This window comes from Cardiocondyla obscurior, linkage group LG25 (genome assembly GCF_019399895.1).
Source record: "Cardiocondyla obscurior isolate alpha-2009 linkage group LG25, Cobs3.1, whole genome shotgun sequence".
Classification (NCBI taxonomy): domain Eukaryota; kingdom Metazoa; phylum Arthropoda; class Insecta; order Hymenoptera; family Formicidae; genus Cardiocondyla; species Cardiocondyla obscurior.
In genome coordinates, this window is record NC_091888.1 from 594,387 (window position 1) to 614,781 (window position 20,395).

The 20,395-nt window shown below is 40.2% G+C and overlaps 2 protein-coding genes across 11 annotated transcripts in view; one reads left to right on the forward strand and one right to left on the reverse strand.

Moving 5' to 3' along the window:
- Positions 1–20,395, forward strand: part of LOC139111861 (protein amalgam) — a 159,361-nt gene that overhangs the window by 66,386 nt on the left and 72,580 nt on the right. For all 6 annotated transcript variants that reach the window (XM_070672422.1, XM_070672426.1, XM_070672427.1 and 3 more), the window contains one exon: positions 10,790–10,944. In XM_070672422.1, coding sequence (XP_070528523.1) covers positions 10,790–10,944 — 155 coding nt within the window. The remainder of the gene's footprint in view (positions 1–10,789; positions 10,945–20,395) is intronic.
- Positions 1–20,395, reverse strand: part of LOC139111863 (uncharacterized) — a 150,000-nt gene that overhangs the window by 63,164 nt on the left and 66,441 nt on the right. For all 5 annotated transcript variants that reach the window (XR_011547289.1, XM_070672432.1, XM_070672431.1 and 2 more), the window contains one exon: positions 1,241–1,284. Coding sequence is in view for 4 of the 5 variants with exons in the window: in XM_070672432.1 (XP_070528533.1) it covers positions 1,241–1,284 (44 nt within the window). In the remaining variant the exon portion in view is untranslated. The remainder of the gene's footprint in view (positions 1–1,240; positions 1,285–20,395) is intronic.

Genomic DNA, 20,395 nt, shown 5'->3' on the forward strand with positions numbered 1-20,395 from the left:
GCAAGTCCGAAGAGTACAATCGGAAATCTACGGCAGCCGCGAGACGTCAATGAATCGTAAATAATCCGAAAACTCTGATACGATCGCGATGTCAGTCACGGTCGTGCGGACCAGTCTACTGACCACGTCGATCAACGTGATTGACGCCGCGATTGAATTTGCTTAGATTCTCAGCTTTTATTCTCTTCAATACTATTTCGCGATTTTGGTGTAACAAAATATTTTCACCCATCGAATAGCGTTACAATTTAAAGATTTTTTTTTTTCTCTTAGTTTACTTGCTCATCCATAATTTAGTATATTATTTAATTTATTTCAAAAAAGTAAATTATTATAATATTAAAAAACAGAACGATTATAATTTATTCAACAAAAAAAAGTAGCATTTTTATTTTGTTGTTGCAGTAAATCACACGTACCCTTAGACAATTTGTTCAATTCTCTGTGGAAAGATTTTTTATGCAATGCACGAAGTTGGAATACGATCCATATAGAAATAATTCGACATATGATCCCCACGTAGAAAAAGTTACAGAATTCACGCAGTAAAATAACTTTTGTCGCGCGTAGGCCAAGCACGTGTTGATATCGCATTGTTACGAAAATGCGTCTGGGTGCAAATAAAAGAAAAAGAACTTTTTACCGAATTCGAATGATACGTCGACATTACAAGTCGAAATTATAAGCAGTGCACATTATTTTTTTTTAGTTAAAATTTTTTTTTACAATTTTACACGTTTAATAATCCGACAAAAAAAAGGGGGGGAATAGTGTCTGAATGTAAAATTTCATTCGTTTATGCTTAGCGCGTTAGTAACGCAATTGCCACGCTGTCGCCGCTTTGTGTCGATCGTTTCTTCGCACGTTCAACAATACCCGCGGGTGTATGACAATAGGATTTCATTCCGCGTGCATGTCGATGCACGGAGAACGCTGCCGTTGCGCTTACTGATGAGGGAAATAACGTTCACCGATAGGATACTCTAATGTCGGTACAGATCCTCTTTCGCTGAAATGCTGAATCCAAATCGCGCTGTATTTTAATTAATTCAAAATTGCGAAATTGTTTCGAAATATACTAACGGAAATATGAAGCATAAACGAGTCTAATTTCCTGTTGAAACGATTTATTTGCGACTTCAACACCTGTTTTTATTTTATATTAGAAGAAACTATGCGCGTGCTATTTTTTTAAAGACTGCAATTACAAACTACAAAATAAAAAAATTATGCGACTCACCAATCTGGATGAACTTCAGCGGAGTTGTAGAGCTCTGCCTGTAACTGTAACATAAAATGGAAAATATTAATGTAGACATGCCCCAGTACATTAGTTAATAAAATTAATAAAAAAAAAAAGGGTAAAAGTTTTCTTTTTATAAAGATTTTACTTAAAAAAAATTCATGTTTAAAGTAAAGGAGCCAGATCGTGTAAAAACTGGAAACAATTTTGAAGTAATGCTAATTAATTCCTTGTCACGGAGTTTGAATGTAATTACAAAGAAAGATAGGCCAGATAACGCGAAGTGTTGTGACAAAGCGATTTTTGCGGGTCAACTCCTGCCTCTTATTCTTTCTTTTTTTTTTAATTTTTTTTTTTCGGCCGCTACGTGCCGCGCGGCTGAAAAGTAAGCGAAAAGCAAAACGAAATGGATAGAGCAGACGTAAAACGAGGACGTCGCGAGGTGCAAGGCATGGCCGGGGCAATAATAATATCAGAAAGGTCGGGCTTATACTGCGGCGCGAGGTTTTCCCGATAGTTCGAACGCGAACTTTCCGCCCAAGTTGCAAAGCTTTAAAGCGAAGGCTTTAACGGGGCTTCTCGCGCCCAGCGCCGACTCTCCTTCCTTTTTTCTCTCTCTCTCCTCCCTCTTTGTCTCTTTCTCTTTTACCGGGATGAAGTCGTGCGAAGAAAGAAAGAAAGAAAGAAAAAAAAGATCAGTACGAGAAGAATGCCCGCTACGGTAACTTCGAACCTGAATATACTGCTGACCTCTCATACTCTCTTTTCGCGTCAATATTCTCACGTTCGAAGTTTATCCCGGCCGATGTGGTGCGCTGCATGTTTTTCAGAGGAACTTTTTATTATTCACATACTCTCCGTGCTATTAAAGCGGGCCGCTTCGCGTTATCGCCCACCTCTAACCAGCGAATAATTATGAGTAATTATTACGAAAATTGCATCGCGAAGTTTCGCAGCTCCGAGGCAACTTCCAAATCACTTTACACGATATTCCACGTGTATACATATGTATTTCCGCGATATATATCAGAGTTTAAAATGTTACATATTAGGTACATTGCCGCGTATATCACCGAAATCTCTCTCTTTTTTTTTTTTTCCCTGTGTAAATGAAACTTATCGACGTATCATTTGATAATAATGTATTTTATTTTGCATCAAATATTGAGTGCATCTCGGATGATTTCCCAGAGAGAACATCTATCGTCGAGACGTGAGTTTCCGACGGATATCCGTTGATCTTCAATGTCTTGCGCCCAAGTTACTCAACTTCGAGTTGCACCCGGATGATCGAAAACAAAACGTCAGCGAATGTTTCGGCGCGCGAGGAAATCAGGGCGCGGAATGACGGGCTCCGTTTCAGGATATCGCGGACTCGTCGGGCATTTTAGTCACGTCGAAGTGTAATGATGAGTAAATAACAAATGATCGCGTCTGCCGACTGTCCTCATTCCTCATCGCGCGAGTAGTCTGAGCTCGAACTTTCGCGCGCGGAACGGGACGAAGAAAAGCATTGACGTCGATTCTTCTTGCGTAACAGCGGCCGGAAACACGCGACTCCGCCCCGGAACTTCACTCCTCAGCCTCAGAAACCGGATGATTCGTTTTTCACGGCGCAAGTTTTGATAGTTACGTTACCCTGCCGAGTGGCAATTCCCACGGAATGGACCGGCTCTACAATTTCCTCCCGAGAGGAAAGCAACTCTGCGTGGCAACAAGAACATTGCACGCGCGCGAATAAAAGCGAGCTCTTCCGAGGGTTGAAAAGTGAACGAAACAAAGCTGCTAGATTATACAATCAAGAGAATTAATGGTGCAAAGTTAAAATTGTATTTATAGATAATTTTTTTGTCGCAATATAAATTCTTAGTCACGTATACGTACGTATTATTATAATCTTATGCAACTCAATATAACAACCTTTTATAACCGTGTTATATACAATAAGTAGGTACATAACGCGGCTGCAACGAGCTAGAAACGAAAGCGACAGAAAATACACGCTTCTTCCCTTTTTTTTTTTTTTTTTTTTTTTTCCTCAAGCAGAATGTTAAATAAAGCGATCCGACGCATCCGCTATCGGGTTTCCTCGCAAGTATAATTTATACGAAATTACTTCCTTCGTTTGGGGACGCTCGTCGGCTACTGCGCGGAGTTGAAAGAGACGACGGTGCACAGTCAGTCGTTCCGCATGTAATTTGCACATTGCATCTCTGCGGGGAGAATTATGATACTGCAGATACGAGATATCTTACTTATGTTCCGCTTCACAACAGCACGCAAGAATAGAATTTCAAGAAGTTGAGGGTGGATGTTACATTGTGGTGTTGCCCGATGACTCGTTTTCCCCCTACGCGCAATAAGTTTTGTAATTTTCTCAGTTGCGTAACTTTCTGAGTGCCAATTTTCCAGAACCACGATACTTCTTGATTCCTTTTTCAATTCTTCTCAATGCGATTTCGATCTTTTCAAGTCGACCTGAATTTAATGCAGTTCTGATTTCTTATTTCTTTTTTTTTTTTTTTTGCCTTTAGAATTAACCTCAATTTTTTTTCAATTAAATATTTTACAAGTAACTAAAATATTAATTATTATATTCGTAATACAATCAAAATTTCTATTGCTATTATTTTACACCGCCTTCGCTTCAACCTACTGCATTACGGCCGCCCAAGATAGCGAGCGATATTGGGCGCTATTTTCGTATGAAGATCGCGTTGCGGGTCGTAAGAATACAGTGTCGCGACTCCGTTCGCCGCCTCGTTTTCTTCTCATACAATAAGTTTTGTAATCCCCTCGGTTACGCAACTTTCTGAGTGGCAATTTCCTCGAACTAGCCTGCGCCTAGTCTCATCCATGATCTTGCGCTGTCCTAGACCGATCTTTCAACTCAACCGTCCTCCTTTAACCTTACGAACGCACCTTCGACGCTACCCACGTTTTGGCTCGTCATTATTCCACGTCACACCAGTCTACTTTCATGACTTTCATTCGGGAGGAAACTTTGGCAAAACGTTCGCCATATATATACTTTTGCTTTAATTAACTTCTTACTATCTTTATGTTTTTTACTTTGTAATCAACTTATTATTTTCAGTTGTTCAATGTCGATAAATTTTTAGTGCAACTTTCGGTATTTATTAAAGCTTATCGTCGGCGACTCCGGAGGAATTATCGCGTCGGCATTATTGCCCTAATATTCTAAGTCGTTTACTGCGCAATGAGTGTTATCGTGCTAGGGTACCGAACAGATGTACCGCGCAGGATTACGGCATTGTTCACGCTTAATAGTCTAATTCCCAGCGCATTAAATTTACGGGCTTCGAATTTCAATGCGCGCCGATCTCCCGGTTCTCTGACCTTGTATCTAACGTTAGCCATGGGTCAAGTGTCGCTGTGAGAAATGCAAGGACTCGCTAGGGCCAGCCTTTTCGATTGCATTCGCCCCCGCGCGGTGACCCCCTTCAAAGCGCTACGCACATACACGTAGACGCTTTAGAATCGTTGCCCTTAAGAGGTGGTACTCCGTACCGTGAGGTTGAACGGCCTCATGAGATTTGGACGTTCGCGAATTTAACTGCTGACTTCGCTCGATAGAACATCCCCTAGTTACTCGCTAATGGGCTTCGTAAAGTTTAAGCTCGCTATTGAATACGTATGATATAGGTGAGATTCTGTTATACTAGATAGATTGCTGAACTGGAACTACCGGAATGTTTATTCTGCTCGAAAGTGCTTTCGCGTTGAAGTGGGATACAATTTTATGGAGTGCAGCCCGAGCACATGGTAAAGGAACTTCAATCACGAGTTTGGTAAATTTTAATACAAACAGTGCTCGATGCGAATATTCAATAAATATAAATAAGCGGTCCGCGCAACACGCGCGGCCCTTTCGTTTCTCTCGTTTAAGAGAATGCGCTTTTTCTTTTTTCCGTCGCGCGAAAATGGAGACGAGAACTGCGAATTGAAACTTTCGGTAATCGTGAGTAAGGTCGACCGTCGAGAATCACGCGTGCTGACGGGATTATACGGCCATTAAAGTTCCGTAATACCAGTACGACTATACATATATTCCACTTTATGTTAAAGCACTGATGCAGGAGTAACTCAGCAATTTTTCCGATCTTCCGTACCTTCTCCCTTCGCGGAGGAGGGAACGAGTGGTCCACGAACTTTTCTCGGATTCTCGCATTTGCAGTATCTCCGCCATTGTACTTCTTCTCTATTCGATTGCGCAGCCAGGCTGTACGAGCCACCATCTAAGGCCTCGGTGTTTCGCGTGTGTGCTTATTCCCGGACACACATACGCGCGCTCCCTCGCATATACGTCGCCTTATATTATTTACCTCGACAATTCCTCTTTACAAGTCGCGCGTATTTAAATTATCTTCGCTCGCAAAACGGAAGCATGCGCGATTCTAACACGTAGTACATAATTTACGGGATGAATGGAGCTCCGTAATAAATTCCACGGTCATAATAACCGCGGCGTGAAGAATTATTCTAGTTATAATGTATAAGACAAGATACGATGCTTTATATATACGTATTTAAAATACTGATGCGCTCTCAAACGGAATATTTATAACGACAAGACTTTATGCTTCTGTGCTTATTGTATAAAATTTTTTTAAATATTTTAATTACGTGTTGCGTGTCTTTGTTATATTACACATAATAAAATAAACATATTAAATCGGACAGTTGTATCGACAGGCAGGATGCGAAATGATTTTCGCAGATCTTCCGCTTGAATTTAGAGATCTATGTACAACGTTAATATTCCATTTTACTCCAAGAGCTCTTCCACCCGCCGGCGACAAATCCTTCCGAGACGAATAGCTACGCGCGCGCGAGTTGCTCGTCAGAATTACTCCACCGCTCATTGTCTGACCCGAAACGCTTATTAATGTCGCGGCGTTCTGAGAGTGATAAATTGCTCCGTCCGCGTATCACAGTGCGCGCGAACATTTTTCCGGAAAATGCCGGAAGGTCTTTGTACTCCCGCGTCTCTCCCTCGCCTCTCTCTCTCTCTCTCTCTCTCTCTCTCTCTCTCTCTCTCTCTCTCTCTCTCTCTCTGCAGTCTCCATTTTTCACAGTTTTCAGTTATGCGAGCGAGCGCTGATGAAATTGGCGAACAGGGAAGCGCGGTAAAGGGTCCCGATGGCTGCGCCGCAGAATCTGTTTGCTCATTTCTATTTACGAGGGATACGCGACCGTGTAAACCGTCATGTTAATAGAATACGCTCGTACCCCAGAGGAGGCATATGGACCACGAGAGTGTAACCGGGGACCTCCGCCTAGCTATATCGTTATCGCAATCGACCGTGCCACCGCTATGGGCGGAAGCTCGACTCCGTTTGCGAAACGCCGCGCGTACAAATTCGATCTCGCGTAATGTTCTTTGTGCGATGATGTCTTCATCTTTCACAACACATTTCGCGGAGGGAAAAAGGCAGGTGGTAGAACAAGAGGTTTAGCTTTTATTTTTCTGGAGATACTCTCTCACTCGACGTGTCGTAATTATTTTTCTTAAAAAAAATAAAAAAAAAAATATATATATATATTTATTAAATTATAATTACTTCAATCACCGTTTAACCGCTGTATGAATTATACATCGCGTGCATCGGCCTTATCACAGATTGCAGTACCGAGGATGATAAAAATAAATATCGTCTCGCTACCTCGACTTAGATCGCGCAATTGCCGTCGACGTCGTTCGCGAGTCGTCGATTTATCTGAACGGGGCAAAATCCAGCATCTCGATTCGCAGGTAAAAGGGAAGGCGCGCTCATATTGCTGCGAGCCGATCGACCGTATACCGCGACGAATTGCGACGAGGCGGGCAATGGAATAAAACGGGGTAGAAAAGAACGGACCCTTCGGCAATGCACTCGATACCGAAATCGACGATACCATCCATTTCAAAATATCGCCGGCGCAGTTCCGCGCCAAGTGCGACTCGGAATAGGAACTGCTCGTGGAAACTATGGCGGCGTATCGCCGGGACACTTTGTACAGGCATTTGCTCCGTTTTTCGCTATCGTAACGGCAAATAAATATTGCTTCAGCGCCGGGGCAAGATTCGACGTGGCTTAGCGCGATAAAATACGGCGCGAGTCGTGAGTAAAGCGCAGCGCGCTTTGACATTAACGGCATTACCGCGTTCTCTTTTCATCGCGCTCGGCCATTAGTTCATTTTAACGGCAAAAGAAAAATCTCTGTTTCTACCGTAATAATAATTTCTACAGAACGAAAAACATATTATCGCATATTTCTTTGTGATGGCTGTACATAAAAATATGAAGAATATCACGTGACGCAATATATTTCTAATGAGATTATAAATATATGTTTAGAACTTTGCTTGGTTGATAATCCGAAATAATAAATATTTTATAATTTCAAGTGATTTATCTTCTTAGACGCTTTTCCTTAATTTTTTTTTTTTTTTTTTGCATACGTAACGTAGTACATTCTGTAAATTTAATATCTTTATTATTATTTCTTAATTAAAAATTCATAATAGGCATACGATAATTTGCGCGTTGTGAAGTTTCGTTTTGTATCTATTTGCGGTGGATTTTAATTGCGAAAAGTTGTTGGAGCTCTACATAGATAGCGGACGTACGAAGATAAAATAAATCAGAAATAAAGGCAGACGTGGCTAAATTTAAAGGCGAAGTGGAAAATTTCACTAGTGGTGTTTTCCGCCGAGTTCAAAGCTACAGATCAAACAACTCGGATTACGTGCCGTGACTGGAAGGAAGTTTGGAAAATCATCCGGCGAGTGGGCAGTGCCTCGTATTGTTCTCGTGACCGGTGTTTGCTTAACCCGCGCCCTGACTATAACAAGAAGTTATTGTTGCCACGGAGTACGGAGAATGCAGAACCTTATTGAATTCGTGCAAGGTACGGCGAGGAGGGTAGAGCCTTTGCGTATCGAAAGCTGAGTTCGATAGCTTTCATTTCCCGGTGTTCATCGAAAGTTCGGAGAGAGAATGCTTTATTGGCGAAACAACTTCTTGCCGAGGAACGCAAAAGTTTGTCTACGTAATATGGAAATGAGTTATGTATGACGCGCGCACACGCGATGTAAGATTTTAAGAATCAATTCGAAGTGATTAGTTAAATTACAAAATAATTTACTAAAATTTTTACATAAAAAAAATATATATATAAAAAACAATTTATTTTTAAATTTTTTAATATCACATGTATGCTCATATTTAAATTTGTTAAATTTAATTGAGAGATGGGAGGGAAAAATATAAAATTTTTTATCCGTATGCTTTTACGTAAATAATATATAGGAATAATTATTTGCGAGGTTTTTTTTTTCCTTTTTTTGCAATTAAGAATTCAAAATGAATCGTAATGCTCAAAACATCTAAGTGCTATTAATATACAACTTACGCTTTGTGCTTTATAAATTTTCTCATGCCCTTGCGTTTAACAGCGAAAACGGGTAACGTGAGCGGAAAAAAAATCCCATTTTATCGTAGTCTTAAATTAATTTCACCGTAAAACATTTGAATTATAATATTGTAACTGGTAAGAGCATTTTCAAGGCGTCGACCTTTTGATTCCGTCACGCTTTCGTTATGCTCTGGGCTGTGCGATTTCCGCAATTTTCGCATGTACCTCGTAACAATTTCAATTTCTATCCGCGCCGAAGTCCCATTTTACCCGACATACAATGGAAAATTTTATCGGACGCGTTCTATCTCGCCCTTCTTGCCCCGCATAGCCGTTCCATTGGGCTTTCCGACGCCACCCCTTGGAAACCCGCCCGTTCTTTTTTTTGTTTTTTTTTTTATTTTATTCAGCTACTCCTATGGGATTATGATAATGACAATCTCCACGATCGACGAAAGCTCGGTTAATGGCAAGTCGAGCAATTCATATAAATTGAATGAAACCTGCACCAAGATACATCACACAGCATATTAACTCTCACATGAACGTCATTAGACGTATATTGATTTCGGATATGTACTGCATTTCACCGAAAATAAATTTTTAAAAAAACAACTTTAGTATTATTTTTAACGAAAATCTGATATTCTTAAAAAATATTAATGTAACATGTTTAACAGTTTGAAAACGAAATACATTACATTTTGCATGTAATGTATACATAGATATATAGATCAATCCAAAATAAAAAATAATTAAAAAACGTTATTATCATGTTTTCTATAAACGTTGTATTAAATTAATATTGAGAAACGGTAATACGTGACGTTGTATAAGTTAATGTTCATAAACGAACGTGATTACTGGATGATAATTAAACACTTTTTTTTAATCGGATACTGTGGTCAGAAGTGCATTAAACATCGTTTACAAACACGCGATCGTTCAAATTAACCAAATATGGGGAGTTAATTATTAGTCTGTTTACTTATTACAAAGCATAAATGTCTAACTACATTGTACTTATAAAGTGAAGCCTTGTTGAAACGTAACTACCATCAATTTGTTGAGCATTACGTTCGATTTTAACATCGCGGGCGTAATATCGTTACCCCGCGACGCGGTGAAAGTGATAAGAAGCGAGGAAGTGTACACGTTAATACGCTTTACGGTTATTAGTTTGCAAATTATTTCTCTCGATATAAGATCAAAGTGGATAATGGTATCCTTGGCGCTGAGCAGCATCACGTCTCGCGTATACTAAACGCAATTGTGTACAAGAACCGTGAGTAATGGCGTGACGCTTTATAATCCTGGAAGTTTGGACCTAATCAAGTACTTATTACAATTACCTACGGTATGCGCAACCCGGCAACTTTCAGTCCACTCGCAGCTACAGCTTCTGATACTGTAAAGGGTTCCGCCGTCTAATCTCGTTTGAATGCACGCTGCACCGAGTTTCCATATTCATCTAACTTCGACTTTGACTTCGGCGTGAGTTATATAGCCCGTTCAGTGTTTCATCAGATAAGATTTGTCTACAGATTTAGTTGCCTCACCGAACTTTTGCGATGCAATCTCTTAGATTACGCTTTTTCGTACTCGCGCGCGACACGCGCGAGATTTGCAAGCAATTTTTTTTTTTTTTTTCAATATTAATGTACCTAATTGTGCCCTAGTTGAGTAAATTATCTGTTTCTTTTTATTTTACATTATATATTTTCTCATCGTTACTGTTAGATTTGTTTTTATCGTAAACTAACCGAGCCGTGGATTAAGATTTGATATTACGATGCGCGTACGAGAAGGGTTCATTTATATTATACCTTGAAGCCACAACTCTAAACCCATTACTGGCCATCGTACAAAGTTACTTTCAATATGAGATTAATTTACGCCTGCAAGGCTAAGTTTTTATTTTTTAATAAAAACATCAAGCCTAGCCATACATGTACTACCTAATATTTAAGAAAATCCCTTTTAAATTTTAATTTCAACATTTATGTACGATTTACGTATAAATTTGTTTAAAATTCTTTAAAATTAAGAGGTGCATAATTTTATTCATTAAAACTGAATTTTCTTATAAAATTATTATCGTTATTACGGCATATGTTTTTTCAGGCGGTTCCAGTATCGCCAGCGTGGTCGCAGGGAGCAAGCCGACGAGATCCTGGGACAAACCTCAATTCGACGATATTGCACCGCGAAATGTCACTGCCATCGTCGGCCAGACAGCAGAGCTGAATTGTTACGTCAAGCATCCGGGCGACCGTGTGGTGAGTAATATTTTTGTACTACGTTTACCACGCATTCATTGGTTCTCCGCCGCGTTGTCAGGTAAAAAAGTCCACCGGACGTCCCGTCGATGGTATACACCAATTTCTTTTAATTTTTCCAGCAAGCGTTATAGAATGTTTTTACCTTTTAAAATACAACACTCTTCCGCGATGAATAAAACAGAAATAGTTATACTTTTATTTCTACAATAATTTTTTTTTTTTTTTAATATGTAAATACATTAAACGTATTATATGTCATTCGACGAATTCATATTCTGCCATATCAGAAGTGAATTATAATCGATACTCTATCGTGGAAGATATTTGCTTTCGAGCAATGTAATCGATGGATCAAACGTTTCTTTTTATTTAATGTTCTTTTCCCCGCGTCTTTGATGATAAATATTTCTTTGTTCAGTTGCAATTAATACCGCGTAATTGCAAAGTTGTCCCGCGATTGCAATTGTTATTATCGCGGAGTGTGCGATAAACTTTGCGCGTGTCGGCATAGGAAATCTCCAGAAGAACGTTTATCGTTAGGATGCAAATGGGGCAGCGAAACTTTCAAAGTCTCCCGACAAGCGAACAATAACCCTGTCCTGAGACAGTTCGCCTGCAACTGCAAACAGTTACTGGGAGAACTCGCGCGATCCAACGTGCGGCGTAACACAACGACGGCGTTTTCACGAGGTCCGCGTGCAGAATGGGCTACGCGATAAAAACGCGCGCGGACATTCTTGCTGGGCTGCATTTACAATGGCCGGCAAGAAACGCAGCGAGGAGTTCTCGGCCTGATTAAATGCAAATCTCGCCGTTATTACAACGCCCGGGCGTAGAAGGCACCGTCGTTCTTTAACGTCGCCATTCAATTAACAGCCGTAAGGTTATTTGGCTTTAAATCGGCGAATAATAATTAATGCGCGCCGCCGACTCTCTCGGTAACCGACGCCCTTTCGTCAGCGGAACTTTACGAGGAACCGCAATCGATAGAACTCCGTTCTCTCGAACTGAGATTTTAATCTTTAAGATGACGCTTCACGGCCGGGCGGCAAAGAAATATTTATGGCACCGTTAAACTTTATCGACTCGCCGCGAATTGTTTTGGATGTTATCTTTGACAAGCATTAACGGGTCGTTAAACTTTAACGACCCACTTGTGCCGAAGGTATATGGAAAGTCAAATGTTCAATTCTCGCTTTGCCGAGAGATTCGAGTTTGTAACACTTGTAGGCGGATATTATCATTTAACTTAGTCGCTAATTACTGTTCAAGATTGGGCATATTGTTAACGCTAGGTGGGCAATTTCTTTTTCACCGAGGCTTGATATACTTTTAGATTTTTCGGAAAGCGCTATTCCGCGTCTGACTTTTATTGCCGTTTCCGTGCGAATTTTAATTTTCCAATAAACTCACGGAGGCATCTCGAGCAAAGTTATCGGAACGGTAATTTCGGACGATTCGCATAGTTCAGCAAGAAGTATTTCTTCCTCCGGAATTGCTTGCAAATACAAACGAACACGGCCGGAGTCGGTTATTGTTTGTTCTTGGATACTCCGGGTGTCGACGAGAGCGTTTGTGAATTCGTTTGCATTGTCTCAACCTTGTTACCTGTTTGGAAATGTGTACGTCTCCCAGGTTCATTAACACTCTGCGCGCCGCGGGCGATAATGAAGTGTGTTCTGATGGAATAATTATCTTTGTGTGTAAATGGCGTAGGAATATATTCGTCCATTTTGTCACGGCAATTTATTGTTTTTTCTTTTTTTTTTTTTTCACGTTCTATCATACGGCGCGCGACACGTAAACGGTTTAATTTAAAAAGAAGAATTATTACGTTAATTCACCAAAAATGCATTTCTCTCAGTTGATCTACACCAACTGTATTATATGACTTGTGTCAGACTGCGGTTTCTGGAATATTGTACATTGAACACCCGGCGGATTCGATTTATACGTAAATGTTCGTATAATTATGGGTGTTTATCCGATTTCGCATACGTATCGGCGCGATATCAATATGTACATTAAATCCATTAAAGTTACGTAATGAACAATTGAGGTTTAATGTTTATTTTACACTGCATACTCGCGTATTATTGCATTATGGAGCGCATAACACAATCTCGTTCATCGCGCACAGATACGCGTTATACATTATTAATATCATTCGTTCAATTTTGATCTGCGCGCGTGATCGTCCGAGAGGTCTGCAGCGTCCGAGTAAAATTGTTAACACGCCACTTAATTTATTTTTCCAATTGAAACATAATATTTTCTATTTATCAGCTAATGTATAGTTAACTCGCGAATTTTAACGTTTATATTATTTTCGCGTGTTAATGTTATTAAATCGTCGTACCGTTGTAAGAACAGCACGGTCGAATAATCTACTTTACGCGCGAACATTATTTTCTTGCACGTATATTCGTTTAATAACAGTAACAGATTTTACAAAGCTACAATTTATTTAAAAACTCGGCAAGCTTACGGCGCAAAATTTTACTGACATAAAATTCTTGTTGGGACCGATATAAATTTCGCGTATAATGGGCACGATCAATCGTTCGATATTTCCCGGACACAGCAGCTGCAATCTCAACAGAATAGTACGTAACATCGTTATCAGGGAGTTTTATTATTTTGAAACGGGGCAATCGTCCTCTTACTTTAACGCATCATTGAGCACCCTCGGCTATCGTAACAAGAGAGACGGTCGTTAAAGTCGTCTTCACTAGCTTCTGAAATTCCCAGGAGTGCACGCGCCATATTGTGTGTTTGTTCATCCATGTAGTAGTATACGTATATGTATAAGATGAACGCAAAGATTAAACCCAGATACTTTTTTTCTCTCTCTCTTTCTCTCTCTCCTTTAAAGAACTCGTTAAAATTATTCTCGTCGCTATTTAATTTTTTAACATCAACAATTAAAATAATGGGGGATTTTTCTTTAGCAACTGTCTTTTTTATTCGTAATTATTTAAAATAATTTTTTTTTTTTAATTACTTTCCAGCGAATAGATGAATAACTATATTCTTTTTATATCTTTTATAATTTTTCCTCGATTTTAGAAGAAATGCATGACCTCGATAATTGAGGTAAAGTATCTAGGGGAGGACGTACATGTATCCGATTATAATCTTGGTTGCGCGAGGGCTGTCTTTAATTGACCACGCCGAAGGGCTTGAGAATAGCAGAAGAAGCAAATAGAGATTGCGAGGGCGGTTACCCCTGACTGCACGTTCTCAGCGCTGGTAAATGAACCGATCAAGCGTACCTGGCCAAGTGGTTGCTAAGAGAGTATCGGGTCACACCGTCCGTCACTATGTCGATAATATACACGTCACGTAAACGTACACGTATGTATACGTGTACTTGTAGCCGGCACAAACGTCTCGAAGTAGGTTTCGTTGCTATTACATTGGTGAGTGTAAATAGCTGAAGCGAAGATCAAAGGATAAGTGCAACTACTGAATTAAATAAGCTAGGCGGAGGCGAGTAGAAAGACTAATTTTAGCCAGTTTTGCATATTACGTTCGAAACTGTATTCGGGCTATTGCCATGCACGTTTTCTTAAGTACTTTTAAAAATTGTCACGCAAAAATCTGAGGCTGTACTTTTATCGAAAACTAACGTCGAATTGTTAACGTAACGTCCGATATTAGATATTTATAATTATAAGAAACCGAAAGACAGCTCGGAAAGAAAAAGTTGCCGGGAGAAGATCGCGTTTCTCACCGGCGGCGGGGTTTGTAGGCGGAACAGCCGGCTGATTGTAAAATGGATCGGAAGTGATCCGTTTAATCGAGCCCTTCCCATCGCATGTACCATCTGAAATAGTTCGAATGGCTTAGGCTTAATCGTGTATCTGCAACACTGCTAAAGTGATACGTACTGTTGAAGGAATTCCGATACATGCTACAAGGGTTCGCATTTGATTGCACGAATCGGCTTTGCATTTTCATTAAGCATAATGGATTGTAGAGATACGCGAAGCCCGTTGTCACTTTAATCGGGCCGCCTCGCTTTTTGCGCGACATCATACTCTACTTTCTGTAACAGGGGAGCGGCCACTTGAAACTCTATAATACTCTTCATCGACGTGATATTGGGGGATTGGCGCAAATTCATTTTAATCGTCAAAAATATGGCCGGCCAAGCTAACGTTTCATCCACTTAGCGGCGGTATTAAATGATAAATCAGCGGCGGGTATAGGCGAGCATCGTAAACCGATTCGCTTTCCATTTAACAATTTGCACGTTTTACGCGATACCGTATCTCGCTTCTCGAAATCAATAAAGTAGGAATGAGTCACGGCGGACACATGCAAAATTGAGCAAAATAAACTGTTTGCTATTTGCAGAGTAACCCCGGAGTAATGCATTGTTTATTTCTATAGAACGTTCATAGCTGTACAAATTTTATATTTGAATTTTTATATTTAAATCACCGAAATATTGCGTAATAAATATGCTATGAGAAAAGAGAGCGAGGGCTGAGCGAGGAATGAAAGCAAATTATCCGACTGATTTTCGCGCTCCACTTTTTGTTATTATACAGAAATGCGGCATCTTGATCTCTCGATTTCTACAGCAAAGTCATTTTGCGTATACACGTAATAATACCCTCTCTAAGTACTTCAAATATAAATCGTGATCGAGGCACTCCCAGAAACGCGTCGAATTTTATATTATAATTTGTGGAATTTTCCAACGCGTTTCAAAGCTATTCAAAATTTGTGCAAAAGTCACTCAGACGTTGCACCAATTAATAATCCTTCCTATCGTTTTATAAAACGTCTAACCACTTATACCGCGCTTTGTTAAAATAGCGCGCGTTGTGTAATCCAGCATTATCCACGGCCACCCTTCCCTCTTTTCAATCCGTCGCGGACGATTTCGAGCGTGGCGCGAAAATAAAAGCACATCGCACAATATGCGCGCCGCCCGAAGGTATTTCCCAGCGACACCCTTTCACATCGCGCCGGTAACTCCGATAATTGATTTAGCGGCGGATCAGGAACGTAACACATATAACTGCTCCGTGCAACGGCGAAGGGAGTGGTGGGGGAGAGGGTTCCGTTTAAACTTAGTTTAATTAAACCGTGGATTTATTGGGCACCGCTTGATACGTGCACACGGAGGCACAGCCACACCGGCCGGGGCGACAAGAGGGTAACGTCGGTGTATCCGAGTCGGTGGGGGAGGGTAAAGCGAGATAAAGTAGGAGGCGAAGCTGATGGGTGGCTCGAGGAGGAAGCGAAGGTATGGTACACGTGTCTACGAGCATCCCTCTCGTCGCTGTGTGGGTGTATACGCCATGCAGACGGGACAAAATCTTCCAAATGGCCCCGGGAGAAATATTGCGGGACATCAATTGGGATAATGGCGCGGGTGATCTAAGAAGACTTCGCGAAGAAATCGGTTTCGTGCCCCCCTCCCCTCCTCCGACATCCCACGGGTACGCCACGGGTACTCGAAGCCGATATTTTCCTCGAAAATGTCGCGGAATCACCGGAAGATGCATATTCAGCGAAATCACGCTTTAATGAAGGGCGCCGACTGCTCTTGGAAACGCGAAATGTACACCGCCGAGGGTGAGCTCGTGGTTAATTGGGAAGAGAGACGAGTCCGAAAGCACTCGGCGTTGTGCAATTCTTGACTTATCTCGCGGTAATTGCTCGGTTATTTTCAATAGGCTTTTCCCTTCAGCCACTTATTCCTCAGAAATCAATTGGTATTATTTATTATTATTATTTAAAATCAGATTTTTGTTGCAATCTTATTTGTACGTATATAAAGTATCGACATTATTACGCAGGAATACGTATAACTGTAATTCGACGTTCTGAAACGTTGTGCAGTTCAAAAGGGCAACTTAGTACTGAAACCACTAATATACGCATTTAAGAAGCTGAAATGCATACGTAATTAGATTGCATCTCGTTGAAACGTATCCAATTGCAGGCAACTCATTACATTACACGAAGTAGAATTACAAATACTAGTTAGTTCTACTTATTTAAATGTATTTAGCTTTATCGATTAAATTAGCATATTCTAATTGCCACACACAATTCATATAACATTAATTAATGTTTAATATCATTTTTATGGCTTTAATTTATATACCATTTAAAAAATTATTCTAAAAACGACGGATTTTATATGAAGCGTGTAATTATTTAAAATAATATAATTGTATAAAATTAATTCTGGAAATCTGATATAATAATGGTATGCTTTATTATACTGTAAGACTCGATGAATTTTTCGGGAAGTCCATTGACTTCTAATTTATCACATCCTAGTTTACAGGTGATTATCGAACACACCTTAATGCGCTGTCGAGAAATATGCAAACGGGGCGACGAGCCATCGTTTTTCTTATCGAAGGATCTACTGACATAATTGCGACAAAGTAGCCGTGGCACGATAATATCTGCATGGCAAAAGAGCTAACAATAAATAGAGCTTTTATCACTTTGCATCCTTGAGCGAAGGCTGACTTGCACTTTCTTTGTCAACTCGCATCGCATAAAAACCGCATATAGCTTAACGCTCCGGAAATTTTCATCGACTCGGATTTCTGAAGCGGAATAACGATACGCGATAAATTCACATTGGAAGTCATCATCATATAAAACACATTACGATTAAATTGCGAGAATTTGCGAAAATGATTTTGCTGATATTAGTAACCGTTTCAAAGCGATAATGAAAAAGGAAAAAGGAATTTAATTTCATATTTTGCATATATACACGTATATTGCGCGCGCACACGTGTGTGTGTGTGTGTGTATGTGTGTATACGTCTGTATTTGGGATGGGTTGATATTAAAAAAGATAAATTAAAATATTTTCCGGGATTGTACGAAAAAGGGGGAAAAAATGCAATCGTCAGCACGGATACGAAACTCATCCTTCTAATCCTTGGCAAGGTGGAGTGTTTGTGAACGAAAGCGTTCTCTAGGATTTCCTCCAGAAGCGTCTTTCGATTACGAACCTCTGTCCTAGAGTTTGCTCAGTGGACGAAGGGTCCTGTCCATTACGAGCTTGAACCACACCCACTACCACACCGGTGATTCCCAATATTCTCGGCGAAGTGTCAGACGAACGAGGAACAAAAACCGCGTCCGTCGTTTCAATACAAAAAATAACAGCATTATACCGAAAAGAGAACGTAAGAAAATTGATTCGACAAAAATTTCATTTAACATAATAAAAAAAAATAATTATTTATTATTTATTACTATTTTTAATACTATTTAAGATAAAAAAAAAAGAGAAAAGCAATCTTGATTCGAAGAAAGTAAAATAATTAAATGTACTTATTCCATTTTAATGCTAATTAACGAGGATAAGTCGGAAAAGACTAATTTTGCGAAAAGATTTCAATCAAGTTCCTTGCTTTGTTCGTATGATCGTACGCAGAGTCAACAACAATGACCGGGGAGAGCAAGTGGGCCCGGAATCCCTATCTTCGATTTAACGGAAGGACAACAGCTCGCGGGGAACGATTGCTTTCAATTACTTTTATCTGTATTTACTGTGACCGACGAAAGGCTGGCCGGGTATAATTGGCACTCGTTCCTTGGGGATTGCTCTCGGATAGACGCACGGATAGAATTAGCCTGCTCCCGTGACTGCTTCTAAGTCTTCGTTTGTCGTGAAATTTACTGTGACCCCAGATCCTATAAATTGGACACGTCGAAGAGAAGTTCAGAGTAACCTCGATTTCTTTGCTGATATTAATTGATTTTACAAATTTAATATTTATTTTAAAACCGGGTTTACTTCGAGCATATTATCTCGGATTATTTATAAAAATTTTAATATTCGTAAAATCGCAGCGTAAGATCGAAATGCGCCGATAAGTTCGCGCAAGCTTGTTCGTACGGATAAAATTATCAGAAGAGAATAAAACAGTGTGAAATGTTTGCCGCGCGTTATTCACATGTTATTGAAAACTGTATTAATGAATGACGATCAATCATCTGTCACATCCCTTTCAACTGAGGCAACCGCGCCAGCATTGCTGACACACCAGGTTCATTATTCACTGACACATTATTCACACGCGATCTATCATATTTTCTCAAAATAAAGCGACGTGCAGTAAAGTAAAATACAGGAAAGGGTGGTGTAACTCGCGATTTTCCGACAATCGATAAGTGATTTCGAATCGATCCGAGGGATGCAGCCGCGAACAGTATCCGAGCGTCAAAGTAGATACGCGGCAAACAAAACGTCAAACGGGTCAGTCAAGAGAACATTCCCAAAGCTAATTCCGAGAGCGGCCATTAACCACGGCGGACACGAACGCGGCTTGGCAGCATCCGATACGAACGAAATACACGAAGTAAACGGCATTATTGAAAGGCGACGCGCGTCGAGATAACGCCTGCCTGTTCCACTGAAAGGACGATACCACTTAGGGAATTATCCTCCTTAATTAGCTTTATTTACGCTCACTGCGACCAAATACGGAGTGAAACTACGGAATAATCCTCACGGCTCTCTTACGTCACTTTGTCTGCACGGCGAGACGCCAAAAGCTCTTATTCGATCGAACACCGTGCACCTCACGGCAATTCTGATATTCAGGATAACGATACGATCTCCGTGAAATAAGTATCTAGTTACACTCTCGGTAGAAAATTTATTTTGTATGTAATATTCAATGTTTCGATAAATTATATCTAGGTTGCGTGGGTCGCGTTTTTGTATAAAATTTCTATTAAAAGATATAATTAATATCTCGTCTCTCAAAAAGAAATGTTCTCTTAATAATTTTTGTAACGCAAAAATAAAAAAAAAAATAAAAAAATTTATTATAATTGTGACAACTTCATTTGTGTGTGCTCAAACTATAGTTTGGAAAACCCGAAGTCAGATCTGATACCAGGCCCATTTACTTCCTGAACGTCATTACACCCAATAATCCTTATCTTAAACTTCCTAGCCCTATCGCATTCTTCGTCCTTTAAGAACCATCTCTTAAAACTTTAGAAAGAAGTCGTTTTCACTCGGTAGCGCTTCGATTGGAGCTCCGCGGCACGAAATAATTCCCTTTCAGCGTTTTATCGCTCACGCGTCACTAAAATTTCGCCGAGATTTATCTTGTAGGTTGATTCAAGACGCGGCACGGGCTCTCGAGTTCGCTTCCGTTTCGCTCCTTTTTTATTAATTATTTCGTGCCGCGCCGTTGTTATCCTGGACGAAGGCTCGATCCGTTGCAAAGTAATCTATTAAGTCGAGTGCAACGAGCTGCACTTTTCCCAATATTGGAGACGAGCTGCAGCAGGATAGAAAAAGCCCGGGCTAAGAATGGTGGATCGAAGGGGAGAAATGGAGGACGGCGAAGAATGCAAAAGCGAGCAAAGCGCCGATGACGGTCGATGGTAAAAATGCCTCCTAGCTTTTATCAGCCGGGTGCAGGCATAATTT